At 39.4% G+C, this 13,787-nt stretch overlaps 1 protein-coding gene across 1 annotated transcript; it reads left to right on the plus strand.

The window, feature by feature from the left end:
* The first annotated feature begins 784 nt into the window (after positions 1-784).
* Positions 785-12,612, plus strand: LOC130266784 (uncharacterized). The gene is made up of 9 exons (XM_056516038.1): positions 785-1,054; positions 2,455-2,534; positions 5,308-5,446; positions 6,685-6,859; positions 8,572-8,619; positions 8,873-8,935; positions 10,347-10,457; positions 10,594-10,650; positions 11,179-12,612. The coding sequence occupies exons 1-9, from the start codon at positions 785-787 to the stop codon at positions 12,024-12,026; spliced, it is 1,791 nt and encodes a 596-aa protein (XP_056372013.1). The 3' UTR covers positions 12,027-12,612.
* The last annotated feature ends 1,175 nt before the right edge of the window (positions 12,613-13,787 follow it).

The raw sequence follows: 13,787 nt of genomic DNA on the forward strand, positions 1-13,787 counted from the left end.
CCTGCACGTCTGGCAGGGCTGTTTGTGAGCTCTTCCTGCTCTGCCGTGGCTCAGGGCTGCCTTGTCTCAGCACAGTAGTGAATGGGAAAACATTTGTCATCTTTGAGCTGAGATGCTGCCCTCATCCTTCCAGAGGCACTGGGTCGGCTGACTCAGGCCTTCCAAAGTTGTTCATATGTGTGTGTCTGTATGTCAGCTGCAAAGTACAGCCCACAATAAATGTATTGTAGCACATCAGCTACAGCTTTGCTTCAGAGAGAACCAGGACAAAGCCGTGAGAGAGTGGGATGGAGCCTCTACCAGGTGTGTGCATCAGCAATAACAATGGGGCAGAGGTGAGTGGAAAGCTGCTGGAGAAACACAGTGTATCATGGATTGCTCAATGCACATTTCCTGCAGAAGAAATCTCTCCATGGAAAGAGATGTAAAAAAGCTGAGTTGATATTCAGTAACATGAAACTAGTGGTGAGCATTGCTGACTTGGAGGGATTATGGACAAAGTGTGGAAACCCTGCCCTGGAAAACAAAAGATGTAATTTAATCCTCTGGACAAAGAATATTTCACAGTGAGTATTTATTCTTAAGGCACAGCCAAGTAAAAATGGCTTTAATTCCTTAAGGATCTTTTAGACAGATCCATGCTAAACAATTTACAGAAAAGAACAAAAAAATTAAAAGCCATCCCTCTACAGCACCGATAAATGAGCAGAAGCTACAGTTTTGTAATTAAAACACAAGTTAATGGCAAACATCCAAGAAAGATTCAGCAGCAGCATCTGGCAACATGTCCTTGGGTACAAGAGCCTTAGCACAGTTTGGGAGGGCGGGAGAGCAGCGGGAGCCGGCAGAGCCCGGCTCGGTTCGGGGCATTGTGGCATCACCTGCGCGTCCGTGGCAACCGTGGAATTCCCGCTGCGGCTCCGCGTTTGTCGCAGCTGGTCCCAGCCCTGCAGTTCCTGCGGTGCCGGAGCCGCTGCCCTCCGACCGTCCAGCTCGTCGTGCTGGAGGAGGAGCAGCATCGCCACCGCTCCAGGCACCGCCGGCAGCCTGTCCGGTGAGTTCTGCGCTTCCACTGCCGCTTGTTGCTGCTCCAGGCTTTGCCTGCTTTAACTCAGCGCCGTTCGAGTTTTTAAGATCACGTTCAGGTTTACCCTTGAGTGGTGTCTGTCACCTTCAAATGTCCTGTTCCAGCCCTGCCATGGCAGGGACACCTTCTGCTCTCCCAGGTTGCTGCTCCCAGCCCTGTCCAGCCTGACCTTGGACTTGCAGGGATGGAACAGCCACAGCTGCTCTGAACAACCTATGCCGGGGCCTCAGCACCCTCAATGAGGAGAATTTCTTCCTCATATCTGTTCTAAATCAGTGGCCTGTTCTGAAGTATTCAGCATATATTCAGAAATTTGCATGAAGAAACTGACACAAGTTATTAAAGACACATAAAACATAATTCCCCAAACAAAAGCTTGGTCTGCTGTTTCGTTTAATTATAGAACTCCCACAAGCTGCTCTGTGGCACTGGAGTTTTCTTTTTTTCCTAGGTGGAACAGCATGCTTTTTGAAATTATCCCTTTGTGTGGTAGTGAGCTATTGATGCCTATTTGAACAGAGGAATATTGCATATTCAAAATTTTTGGCATTCCCAGGTGACACTATTCAGGGTTAGTTTTCTCTTTTCCTCTATGTGACTTCAGAGTAAATTAACGAAGTTAATGATGTGGATGTGACAGAAAACATTTTGATTCTGTAATGAAACTACAGTTTTGTTGGCTTTGTTTCTGGGTTTTTTTTGGATATTGATGTTGTTGTTGTTGTTTGGTTTTGTGGGTTTTTTTTCTGTTCATTATGAGACTCTGGTGTAACTTGCAATAATAAAGGGACTAGTGTTACAAAAATACCTAATTTCTTAGGTCTCAGGGCTACATCTGAATGGAAAACTTCTGTGCAATTTCTGACAGACTTAGCAGGCTTTAACATAGTGTTCTGTTAGACAGGCAACCTTGTCTATTTCATCTACTTCAAAATCATAGTACTATCATTTATCTCCCTTAGAATTGGTTTGAAGAGAAGCAGAGGTTGCAATCTGCTTAGGAGAATGCAGCTCGATCTACACAAACATAACAGTTTTTTATTGGTGTTCTGAAAACTCTTGACAGTGGATATTCTGCTATACATATATGTTTATTTGTCTACAATATTCAGGTTTGGAGGACTAGCAGTACAATTCTGTTTTCTAAAGCCAACGTCCAATTGCACTTGTGGTGATTGCTCAAGTGGCATGGTAGTGACACTGTGAAATTGCTCATGAGTGGTTAAAAATTTAATATGTTAGAGGGTTGACAAATAAAGCACATCTCTGCTGGAGGCCTTAATGGTTTTATGATGTAGAATAGACTAATCTTTGATGCTCATCAAGTAAAAGTATATATGGTTAACTATGTTCTTAATTCCCCACAGTTTATAGACTTTGAAAGCTGTATTTTCCCCACCATGACTTCACAGACTTCAGTCAACATCTCTTCTGGGGAAGCTAATCGGTGAGCCCAGTTCTGGATTTTTAAGTCTAGCAGTTCATTTCCTGCTTTTGTGGCTTCTTTATTTTCTAGATGCCTGAAATGATGCAGTTCAGGCTGAGAAGGAACCAGATATGGTGTGAAACATGCAAGCTGTCATAGAATCATCAGGAGGCAGAGAGAGTTTCTGCCAGCACATAGGAATCCTGCCCAGGAGGCACAGGAGGGTTTTCACATTAATTGAGGTGGTAGAGCTTGGCTTTAAGTCTTACCATGACTCCTGTGTTTTATAACTTAATAGGGGTTTGATCTCTAGCACAAACTATTTGTCTCTCTTTAGTCTGTACACAACTGCCAGTTACATAGGAAGAGCCAAATTCCACAAATAAGGACTTTGGTTAGAAAATCAGACTGCAGTCTGCTCCTTCAGCTGCAGAAATTTAGCAAAATGACACTGCTAGGTAGTAAGTGAAAGAACATTTCTCTCTGTTGCAAAATTTTCTGCCAGCTGTGGAATTGAAGCCAGTGAGAAGCTGGATTTGTGCAATGGTCAATGCTGAGTGTAACCATCAGACTTGTGAAGTGAACACTGAGAATTTAGGTTTTGAGCTCCTGCAGTGTAGGACTCAAGAGCTCTTTCTCCTGCTCATATGCTTTCCTGAACATTTTAAAGTCCTGCTAAAAATGTTGTCTTAGATAAAAACTGTAGTTGGTAAAAAACATGTTTTAGTTCAAAACCAAGGGTTGATGAACTAGTAATATATGAAAATGGAAGTAGAAAACATTCTCTGAAGTTTGTGAGGCTGTAAATTGTGCATTGTTTGAAACTTTCCACACTTTTATGTGATTTTTTTCTTTGAATCTTCAGAGAGCTTTATGGTTGTAGCACTTCTAGTTGTTCCATGAAGAATGAGGGAAAAATTTCCAAGTGATAGTAGGAAGCTTTCATAAAGTACTGCATTTGTTGGCCACACTGTGATAATTAAATGAAGTATCAGAGAAACAAAAATTCTTAAGGCTAGTTTGTATTTTATTTGAAAATGTTTAGGTAGACAACCAAAATGAAGTGGCTAACACAATAATAGTTCAGCAGTTCTGTCACTGGTTGGGTGGGGGGGCTTTTGTTTGTTTGTTTATTTGTTTGGTTGGTTGGTTGGTTTTGATTTGGGGTTTTTTTGGTTCTGTACAAAGAAAGAAATTAGGGTTTTCTAATTTTATAATATTTTTAAGTTTCCACCTATTGCCTTATGAGTTCAGAAGCTGTTCATAAAATGCTATTTCAAAGAGGTTTCTAATGCAATTTTAGTCCAGTACGTAATATAATATTCTCTGTTTCAATGCTCTAATGCACATTTTTCATTTCCATAGCATCCTTAATTTGCTAATGCTTGTGGTGCCATATAATTTTTATATTTAAATATTTATAGTCTGCAGCTAAAAACCTGAAATTTTATCCCTTAATAGTATGAATGTCTTTAGAGGCAAGATTTAATCTAAGTTACCAACCCCCTTCTTGGTGGCATTTGTGTCTTTTTTGCTAGTCAAAAAAAACCCAACAACATTAGAAAACATACATCATTTTGGTCATGAAATTGTTTATTGTGCCTATACAAAAATGTAGAAGAAAAGTGGTCTTTTTTATACAAATATATTTAATATCTCTTAATTAAATGGCAGTATATTATCATTTCTCTGAAAAACGCTTCATGTAGACAAAGGTGATCTTTATTTTTATTCATTTCTGTATTATATGATAATTTAGTGCTTAATTATCATATTTCTTGTATCAGTGTATTTCATATTTCTTGCCCATAAACTTGCAGTTTTGCATGGAGAAAACAGTTACTGCAGTCTTTCTTACATACTTAAATATTGTGAAAACCAACATACATCAAATAATGTGAACACTGATTTTCAAGTACTTAAACAACTTAAAAGTTTTCAAGTTTGAAGTTATAATAATTTCACTTCAAGTTATTTAACTAGTTAATTAATATTTTTAATATGTATACATATATGTGCATATATATATGTATCTGTACCTATTTCTGTGTTTGTATATTCAGAAATTTGCATATTCTATGTTTAGATTTTTCACTTCATATACAGAAACTTGGTTTTGACTCTTTTATTACTGTTTGGGGTCCTTGAGGGCTGATTCTGCTGACTTCCAAGTAGATTTTGTTATAGCTGAAATAGTAGTGGAAATTAAGATAAAACAGAGTAATTTGGAGGACTAAACCTTTCATTTGTGTTGTGTTTGTGATCAGTTGCATGTCTGTAGGCTGAATGTGAGTCTCTGTGAAGACCAAGTATGTAAAAGAGAGGTTTTTTTCCACATCTGTGAGTTTGTTTCACGACAGAGATGGTTTTGAGATGGTAACTCATGTTAAAAAAATAGCTTACTGTGGAGACAAAAAAGCTTGCCTGTTATTTTAACTTGCATGATTGGAATGCTGTCTTTAAACCACCTGGAAATTAATTATCAAAAATTATGGAAGTTCATTATCAAAAATAAAGATACTGAAAAAGAATAATGAACACATTATGCTTACATCAACGTTGTTAATCCAAAGTGCATCTCTCTTCAAGTTCCTGCTGCCATTTCTCTCATACACTGCAAAATAAACAATTTTATATAATTCTTTCTTCAAAGAGCAATAGCAGACAAAAACTGCACAAAGTAATTTTACTTATGTGAATGTTTAAATCCCAGGGTCCGTGCTTGGGTAATTGAAGTGAAGAAACATTGAATTTTTAAAGGAATACTCATTTTAAAGGAAAACACATTTTTCAGGTCAGGCACTGATATACAAGAACCACTGTTACCACAGGACAGAAATCAACCAGAAATAGACACCATTGAAGATTTAAGGATGAAACTCCAGGCACTTGAGCAAAGAAACTTGGAATTAACCAGGCGATACAATCGAGATGTAAGGAGTTTGTTTGTTTGCTTCTTTCTTGCTTGCTTGCTTGCTTGCTTTTATCCTTAAAATAAATGTAATTTGTTTCCTTAGATGCAATTATTTCAAGTTTCCTTGAAATAATCCTCTCATCAGGTGAATCAAATTCACAGTCACTAGTTGGAAAATAAGAAAGCAGCAGCACTGCACAGACCTCTCATGCCTGTCTGCAGGAACTGATGTAACTTTTAGTGTCATTGCTAATAGCTGAAGGTGTGTGTAAGAAACTGGAGTACTACACAACAGCAAAGTCATGCAGGAAAATATTTTACATCCCCAGCTTTGGAATTCTCAGTGTAAGACATGGTTTGTTGGTTTGAGTGTTTTAATCATGGTAATTCCAGGGATCATTTTAGAGAATCACCCCACCATGGATGGAGCAACGGGAGCACAACAAGAGCAAATCACTGTGTAAGAAGCAGGAACTTTAAAAAATGGATATGAACAACAAACTTGGTTTATTGGCTGCACTTAACCTAAAAGAGAGGAATGAGCACCCACAGCAGCTGCCCCTAACAAACTGCTAAGAGCAGAATTGTTACTTGTAGCAGTAATCATAATTCAAACTAAAGAAAATTTTAACAAAGTATTTTCTTACTGCTACTTGATTTAGGTACTAGTTTGCCACAAGAGCATCAGGGAGAACCTTTTTAATGGGGTTAAATTATTTGCCATTAATGGTGCTCCTGTTAATAAGGATGCTGCTGCTTTGTAGATGTTGTGAAGAAATGCATGTTTTACTTTCCACCTTCTTGCAATCAAATGGCTTGAATGGGGTAATTTCTGGCAGCAGTGTCTAGACTTTCTTATACCAGATAACAGCCTTTTTGAAGTGTTTTCTTTGTTTTGTTTGTAGTGTTTAATAGCATTCTGCTTGACTGCTGAACTTCATTGGACTGAAGTTTGTGTTTCCATAATGAGTTCCTAGGTGTCTGATAATCTAGAATCCACATGACTGTTTTTCTAGTTGTTAAATACAGTTATTAGAAAATTGCCTGTGGAATATAATTATAACTTATTGTCTTAAGGCAGAAGTATCTTTGGGAAAACAGAGAGATATGTTTAAGGTAAATGAAAAGGATATAAGAACAGGATCAGTTTGCATTTTAAAAAAGTATCTAAAATATGAAGTTTCAAGACTGTATTTCAAATTCAGATGTGATAAGACAACAGCTGTGAATGCAATTTCTGAAATATTTATTTTCTAGATGTCTTACTATAAAAAAGAATTAATGAAATTAAGGTTAGAACTGGAGAGAGGAGAGGCTCTTCGTCGAGTTCTGGAGAGTGAAATGTCCTTGGCTAGAAAAGATGCTCAGGTGCAGATGTATTCTGCAGAGGATGAGCTATGTGATGCAAAAGCCAAGCTTTTGGAACTGCAAGGTAAGTTTAAAAAAGACATAAACACATGGACCAGAGGCTACATCAGTCCCAAGTCATTCAAACAAGCAGAGATTGCACAAAGTTTCATGGCTACTATGTTTTTTGGAAGCCTCTTATTTTCCCATGTCTTACTCATCTGCTTTTGCAAGCTCCTAAGAGTTTACAGAGCCCTTGCTGTCTCATGTGAATTAAATATAACCTGCTAAACCTATCAATCCCTCTTTTGTCTCTTGCTCCTTACCTTCTGTTACTCCTGCCTTCGGTGTGTACAGAATTGGAATTAAGGGGTCCCTCTCTGCACCCTGCTTATCACTATGTCCAGCAGTTCTTCCTTTTCCATTTCAGGGGGGAAAACAAATAAAATTAGTCCTGCTTATTTGTTTAAACTCTATAAAAACTTTTTTTCCCCAAGAGTTCTCATCATATTACTTTTTTCTTTTATCTTTTCACATATTTCTAGCTTTTCATCGTTTTTATCAGACTTCTTTGTGTCATCTTTGCTTTTCTTTTCATATATATAATGTGTACTATGACAGTAGTATGTGGAAAGGAAGGGGTTTACCTAGACATTTCTTTCCCCTACTAGTTCTGCATTCAGAAATTCAAATTTTATGAATCCTTCTCAAGCAGTGAGATATTTCTCACACTTAAAAGCTTTGTTGATGCTTTTTTTATTACCTATGTAAGTATAATACTCTTTAAATTTAGTATAGGAGGTGATTTGTGAACCTTTAGTGTCCACTGAAAAGACTGAAGAACTCCTGGAGTTTGTAACCTTACAAGGATAGATGGAGACTTGAAACTTCCAAGTGCACTTACACTGCCAGATTTTTTTTAAAGATAATAAGATATCTGCACTTTCACTCATTTGGAGAGCACACAAATTATAAAAATCTTCTTACCTGATTTTAATCAACTGGGTGTCACTTGCCAACTTTGTTGCATAGCCAAGGAATGCAGGTCTCCTGGTACAAATGCTCTCCTTATCCTGTGGCTTTCCTTACACAAGCTGTACTTGTAACCAAATTGTATAAATCACACAGTTTAAAATAATAACAATATGAAACTTATATTATAAATCATATTATGTAACTTAGGACAAGGTGTTCAGAAACACAGTCGTTCAACACCACACTTGCTATTTGGCAAACAAAGTGCCTTTTCTATGCAAAAATTGTTTGGCACTCAGTATTCTAGGTATGGGAACTTTTAACTTGTCAGACTATTGTAACATACTTGAATATTACAGTGATTTAATTTAATGTTGCCTGTAACATATGCCTGACTAATATTTGAAGAGTATGAAGTGTTGATTTTCAGTTGATGATGAAGTAGTCCGAACTTAAAGGACTCCCTTCTGTGGCTAACAGAGCATGTGCTCCCTAATTAGAGTGAAAGGGAGAATAAATTTGTTTAAAAACACACCCTAGCAACTCTAATGATAAGGGGTAAAAGATCTCTGTAAATATTTGTAGCACTTCAAATAAAGTGCTGCTGTTTTCCACCATTTCCAAGGGCAGGATACTTGTTGTAATGTCCTCTGCCTACTGAAGATTAATATCTGTAGTCAGGTGCCCTGTGTTTCAAATAAGCACTTAAGACAAGAACCACACAGTCATGAGTACTTCACACACGTACCTTTGTGAGAGGAATTTAACAGGAGATGTAGATTCTCTCTTGACTTGTTTTTTTATTCTTCTATTTTATTCCAGCACGCAGGAGTGAGCCCAGACAGCACACTCTTACATACGGATCAGAAGGTAAGTTTGGTCAGAGTTATAGTCCATATTTCCTGCAAATGCTAGCTGAAGGTGACCTAAGCATTGAGGAACTGTGCCACGGAACCAACTCTGGGTCTGGGATGGATTTACCCTCTGGTGTGTCACCCTAAAGAACCTATACTGTGTCTGGAACCACATAGCCTTCCCTTCCAACTATAACTATGTCAGTTTTTTGCAATTCTAAAATTTTAAAAATTTGCTTCCTCTGAAGTAAATTTACTTTCTCTGACAGAATCCATTTGGTTTTCGTTTCCACACGAAGAAAACGTTACACCTCGTGGTCCTGCTCCTGATGGTAAGTCTGCTTTTCAACAGATTCTAGTCACTTGAATGTGGGTTCCTAGCCAGCATATCACAGAATCACAAGGTTGGAAGAGACCTTCAGATCATCAAGTCCAACCCATGCCCTACCAGCTCAACAGAACTCTGGCACCGAGTGCCATATGCAGCCTTTTTTTAAACACATCCAGGCATGGTGACTCCACCACCTCCCTGGGAAGACCATTCCAGTACTTTATCACTCTTTCCATAAAAAACCGTTTCCTAATATTCATTTTATATTTCCCTTGGTGCAACTTAAGACTGTATCCTCTTATTCTGTCACTTGGTGCCTGGAGAAAGAGACCAACCCCACCTGACCACAACCTCCTTTCAGGAAGTTGTAAAGAGTTATAAGGTCACCCCTAAGTCTCATTTACTCCAGGATAAACAACCCCAGCTCCCTCAGCCACTCCTTACAGGGTTTGTGCTCCAAGCCCCTCACCAGCCTTGTTGCTCTCCTCTGGACGTGCTCAAGCATCTCAACATCCTCCCTGAACTGGGGGGTCACAGCTGGACACAGCACTCAAGATGCAGCCCCACTGGTGCCAAGTACAGGGAAAGAATGACCTCCCTGCTCCTGCTGGCCACACTATTCCTGATACAGGCCAGGGGCCATTGGCTTCTTGGCCATCTGGGCACACTGCTGGCTCATGTTTTGTTGCTGTTGACCATTACCCCAATTTCTTATTTCTTTCTTTTTTTTTTTTCATGAAGACTTTTGCTTTTCTTTCTGTCATAAATCATTAACATTTTGTAATAACCTTTCCTTGCAATCATAACCACTTCAGTTCTGTGCATTTCTCTGCTTTTCAAAATTTACTTTCTATGAACTTTCTACCTTCTATGCGGGTTCACTTTGAATCTGAAGCAGCCCGTTCACTTCCTCTACCTGCTCCTGCTTCTCCACGTGAGAACCACTTGGATATGGGTTCCTAGGCAGTATCTCCCTTCATGCTGCACAGCTTCTGTAAGGAAATAACAACAGTAGTAAGTGCAAAGATAATGCAGCAATAATGTAAGAACTATCAGAAACGTTCTGAGACTTGTTCCAGAGGAGAAAAGAGGTGGTGAAAGCTAACACAGGGATGAAAATTTTTGTCAGGACGACTGCAAAATTAGTTTGTTTTACTGGATTACCAAAACACACCCTAGCAATATTGAGCAGTAAAAGATGTTTTCCACCACTTCCTAGGGCAGTATATTTGTGCTAATGTCCTTTGTCCATTAAGATTAATATCTATAATCAAGCACCCTGTGTTTCAAATAAGCACTTAAGACAAGAAGTCAACAGTTATAAGTTCTTCACATATGTGCCTTTGCGAGTGGTATTTAACAGCAAATGTAGATTCTGTCTTGATTTGGTTTTTATTCTTTTTTTATTCCAGTATGCTGGGGACCATCTAGACACAGATACTCCCCTTACCCGCGACCTGCCATAACCTCTGGTGGGACACTCTATGTAACCTGCCCTACGCCTGGAACGGACACAACCTCTGGTGTGTCACCTTACAGACCCTATAGTGTGTCTGGAACCAGCACAGCCTTCCCTTCCAACCATAACTGTTCCAGTTCTGTGCATTTCCTTGGTTTTAATATTTACATTCTCTGAAGTTAATTTACTTTCTCTGGCAGAATCTGTTCCGAGTTACTTCATACCCCGAGGAATCAGCACTCCTTTTCGTCCTGATGGTAAGTCTGCTTTTCAGGCAGTTTTGGTCACTTAGATGTGGGTTCAGAGCCAGCATCTCCCTTCATGCTGCACAGTTGCTCTAAGCAAATAATAACAGTGGTTAAGTGCAAAGATAATGGAGTAATAAAGTAAGTACTATCAGAAACGTTCTGAGACTTGTTTCAGAGAAGAAGGGAGGTGATGAAAGCTAACACAGGCATGAAAACTTTTGTCAGGTGACTGAGAAATTAGTTTGTTTACTGGATTAAAAAAATACACCCTAACAACTATAATGATGAGAAGTAAAAGATGTGCATAAATATTTGTAGCACTTCAATAGTGCTGTTGTTTTCCAACACTTCCTAGAGCAGAATGCTTGTGTTATTGTCCTTTATCAAATAAAAATTAATATCTATAATAAGTTGCCATTTGCTTCAAATAAGCACCTAGGACAAGAAGCAAACAGTTACAAGTACTTCACATACTTACCTCTGTGAGAGTTATTTAACAGCAAATGAAGATACTCTCTTGATTTGTTTGTTTTTCAGTTCCAGCAAGTTGGAGCGATGACGTTATTCCGTCAAGTTGGAGAAACCTAAGTGATGAAGTTTTTACTCCTGGGAGACCAATTAGTGATGAAGTTTTTACCCCTGGGAGACCAATTAGTGATGAAGTTTTTACCCCTGGGAGACCGATTAGTGATGAAGTTTTTACCCCTGGGAGACCGATTAGTGATGGAGTTTTTATCCCTGGGACACAGCTTAGTGATGAAGTTTTTACTCCTGGGAGACCGATTAGTGATGAAGTTTTTACTCCTGGGAGACCGATTAGTGATGAAGTTTTTACCCCTGGGAGACCGATTAGTGATGAAGTTTTTACCCCAGGAGGGAGAGAGCTCAGCGATAAAGTTTTTACCAGCGGGTCAAGAAGTGAGTTTGACTGGAATTACAGCCGACATTTCGGGCCGCTGCGACCTCTAGCGAACCGAACCGCCGATCGGATGTACTACACAAGAAGCGACTCTGACTTGCACTCAGACTCAGTCTGGGTATATCGCCAGCCTAGTGTGATTAGAATCCCCATCCCCTGTGGCAGGAGCAGCAAAGCTTACAGCTTTCGACGACCAATAACGAGCATGTATGTCCAAGTTAGCCCAACCGGAATCGGAAGTACCTCATGGGTGGATGATTCCTCCCGTATTAGGCCATTAAGTACTTTCACCATGTCCACTCCCTCCTGGGAAAGGATTAGAGCTCCAGTTGGTGCTCCAGTTCATCCTCCTGCTCCAGTCATCGCACCCTTCGTTGTCACACGACGCAGAGCCCGTTCTTTGCCTCCGTTCAGATCTGCCAGCCGGGGTATCTCACCCAACACCAGAAGACTCCATGAAATTTAATTATTGGCTTCTTGGCTGCAACAGGTTTCTTAAGGAATATCCCGGCTTGTCTTCAGAAGGAAAAAGCTCTAGAAATGTAAAAAGAGCTAATTAAAGTACAGCTTTACCTACCTTTGTATTGTAGTTCAGTGTGTCTTTTAGTCTGGAATTAAATATTTTTATGAAAATATGCATTCATATCTTCACATTTCTCTGTTTCTAATTATTCATACACCAAAACAATTTTTAAACTCCTATTTATTGCAGTTGTTAATTTTTTATGTAGTATATTTTAAAATGTTATAAACCAACACCTTTTGGGTAGTTTTCCTAATTCTTAAAAAAAAAATCCACAAGCCCTTTTAGTCTCTGTCTCTCAAAGCTGTTTCATACGTGTCTATTTTAAACCAGGACTACAATACTTTAATAGGGTTGAGAGGGATCCACTCATGAAATGTACACCAGTGATTCCTCTTGTGAAATGTCACGGCCCTGCTATAAGTCTTTTTTTTTTTTTTTTTTTCCCTGCTCTCATCAGCTCAGCTGCAGACACACATTTAGTTGCAAACTTGAGACAGATGAGCAAAATAAAAACCATGTGATGGGCCTTTGGAAGCACTCTTGCTGATCTTTCTGCTTCTTCAGTTGAGCAAGACTCTCATCCAGGCAGACAGATTGCACTTACTAATACATAATCATTTGGCAGGAGCTCTGTTGATTTCTAGTAAGAGCTGGAGGCCTTTATCTCCTCAGGATGTTTTGGCTTTCCCACACTTTATTGGGTTTTGGCTGCAAATACCATTGCCCTTGCTTTCTTATCTACAAGTACCGTGGCTGTGTTGCCATGGAAAAGTTACGGAGCGGCAAGAAAAAACAGCAACAAGACACTCTCTTGCTTGGTGCAAGAAAGAGCAAAAAAGAGCCATTTATTGAAGGAAGCCATAGCTTTAAATAAGGTTCTTCATGAAAAACAATACAGACAGTTCATTGGACAGAGAAAGAGACACCTCTTCTCCCTGGCTTTCCTATGGGTCTAGCAGGTGTTTATCTCTGTTATCATTCTTTGTCTTATGTTTACAGTAAAGAAAAAGTCTCCAGCCTGGGATAAATCCTGGCTGGAGCTGAGAAGGTTTCACAGCCTGAGAAAAAGACTCAGAACCTGAGAAAAAGGCCTGGCAGATTTTGCCTAGGCCTTCAGCAGTGTCCACATGTCTGGGCAAAAGCTGCCCAGTGGGCCATATTCCAAAGGCAGTTTGGCCTGGAGTTTGTGAATGAAGGAGATCCTTATCCAATTCCAAACCACATTAAAAAAAATCACAAAAGTGAACTTTTCATACTTAACAAACAACTGACAATTCAGAAGTGAATGTAGAGATATTCACACAGTGAACAGGAAGGGAATCTTCCAATGGAGTTGTGTTAATAGAGTTTTTGTTCTGACTCCCACTCATAGCTGGCACTGGAGAAAGCCATGTCCCTGGAAGTGTCAGTGTCTTCTGTCTGCCATAAATTTTTTAGCTGCAGCAATCAGAGGCATTAGGCTAGAGAGAGGCTTAACTGATGATAGGAACAGGAGCTGGTCCAAGGACAAAAGAAGAAATAAACTCTTACTTCCCAAACCCACCTCCCCACAGACTCCAGCAGGATTCCTCTGGTTCCCAGAAATATGCAGAAATAAGGCTGAGAAGACCATCTGAACCTATGTGCTCATGCCCAGGATCTTCCTGATGCCATTTAGGTTTTTCCTTTTTTTCTTTCCCCTCTCTATTCTTTCGTTCTCTC

This window comes from Oenanthe melanoleuca, unplaced genomic scaffold (genome assembly GCF_029582105.1).
Source record: "Oenanthe melanoleuca isolate GR-GAL-2019-014 unplaced genomic scaffold, OMel1.0 S223, whole genome shotgun sequence".
Lineage (NCBI taxonomy): Eukaryota > Metazoa > Chordata > Aves > Passeriformes > Muscicapidae > Oenanthe > Oenanthe melanoleuca.

Excerpts from the sequence above, each read along its gene's own strand:
- LOC130266784 (XM_056516038.1), top strand. The coding sequence starts at position 785 with ATGTCCTTGGGTACAAGAGCCTTAGCACAGTTTGGGAGGGCGGGAGAG. Across the intron at positions 2,535-5,307 it reads TCTTCTGGGGAAGCTAATCG|GTCAGGCACTGATATACAAG; the intron begins GTGAGCCCAGTT and ends CACATTTTTCAG. Across the intron at positions 8,936-10,346 it reads TCGTGGTCCTGCTCCTGATG|TATGCTGGGGACCATCTAGA; the intron begins GTAAGTCTGCTT and ends TTTTTATTCCAG.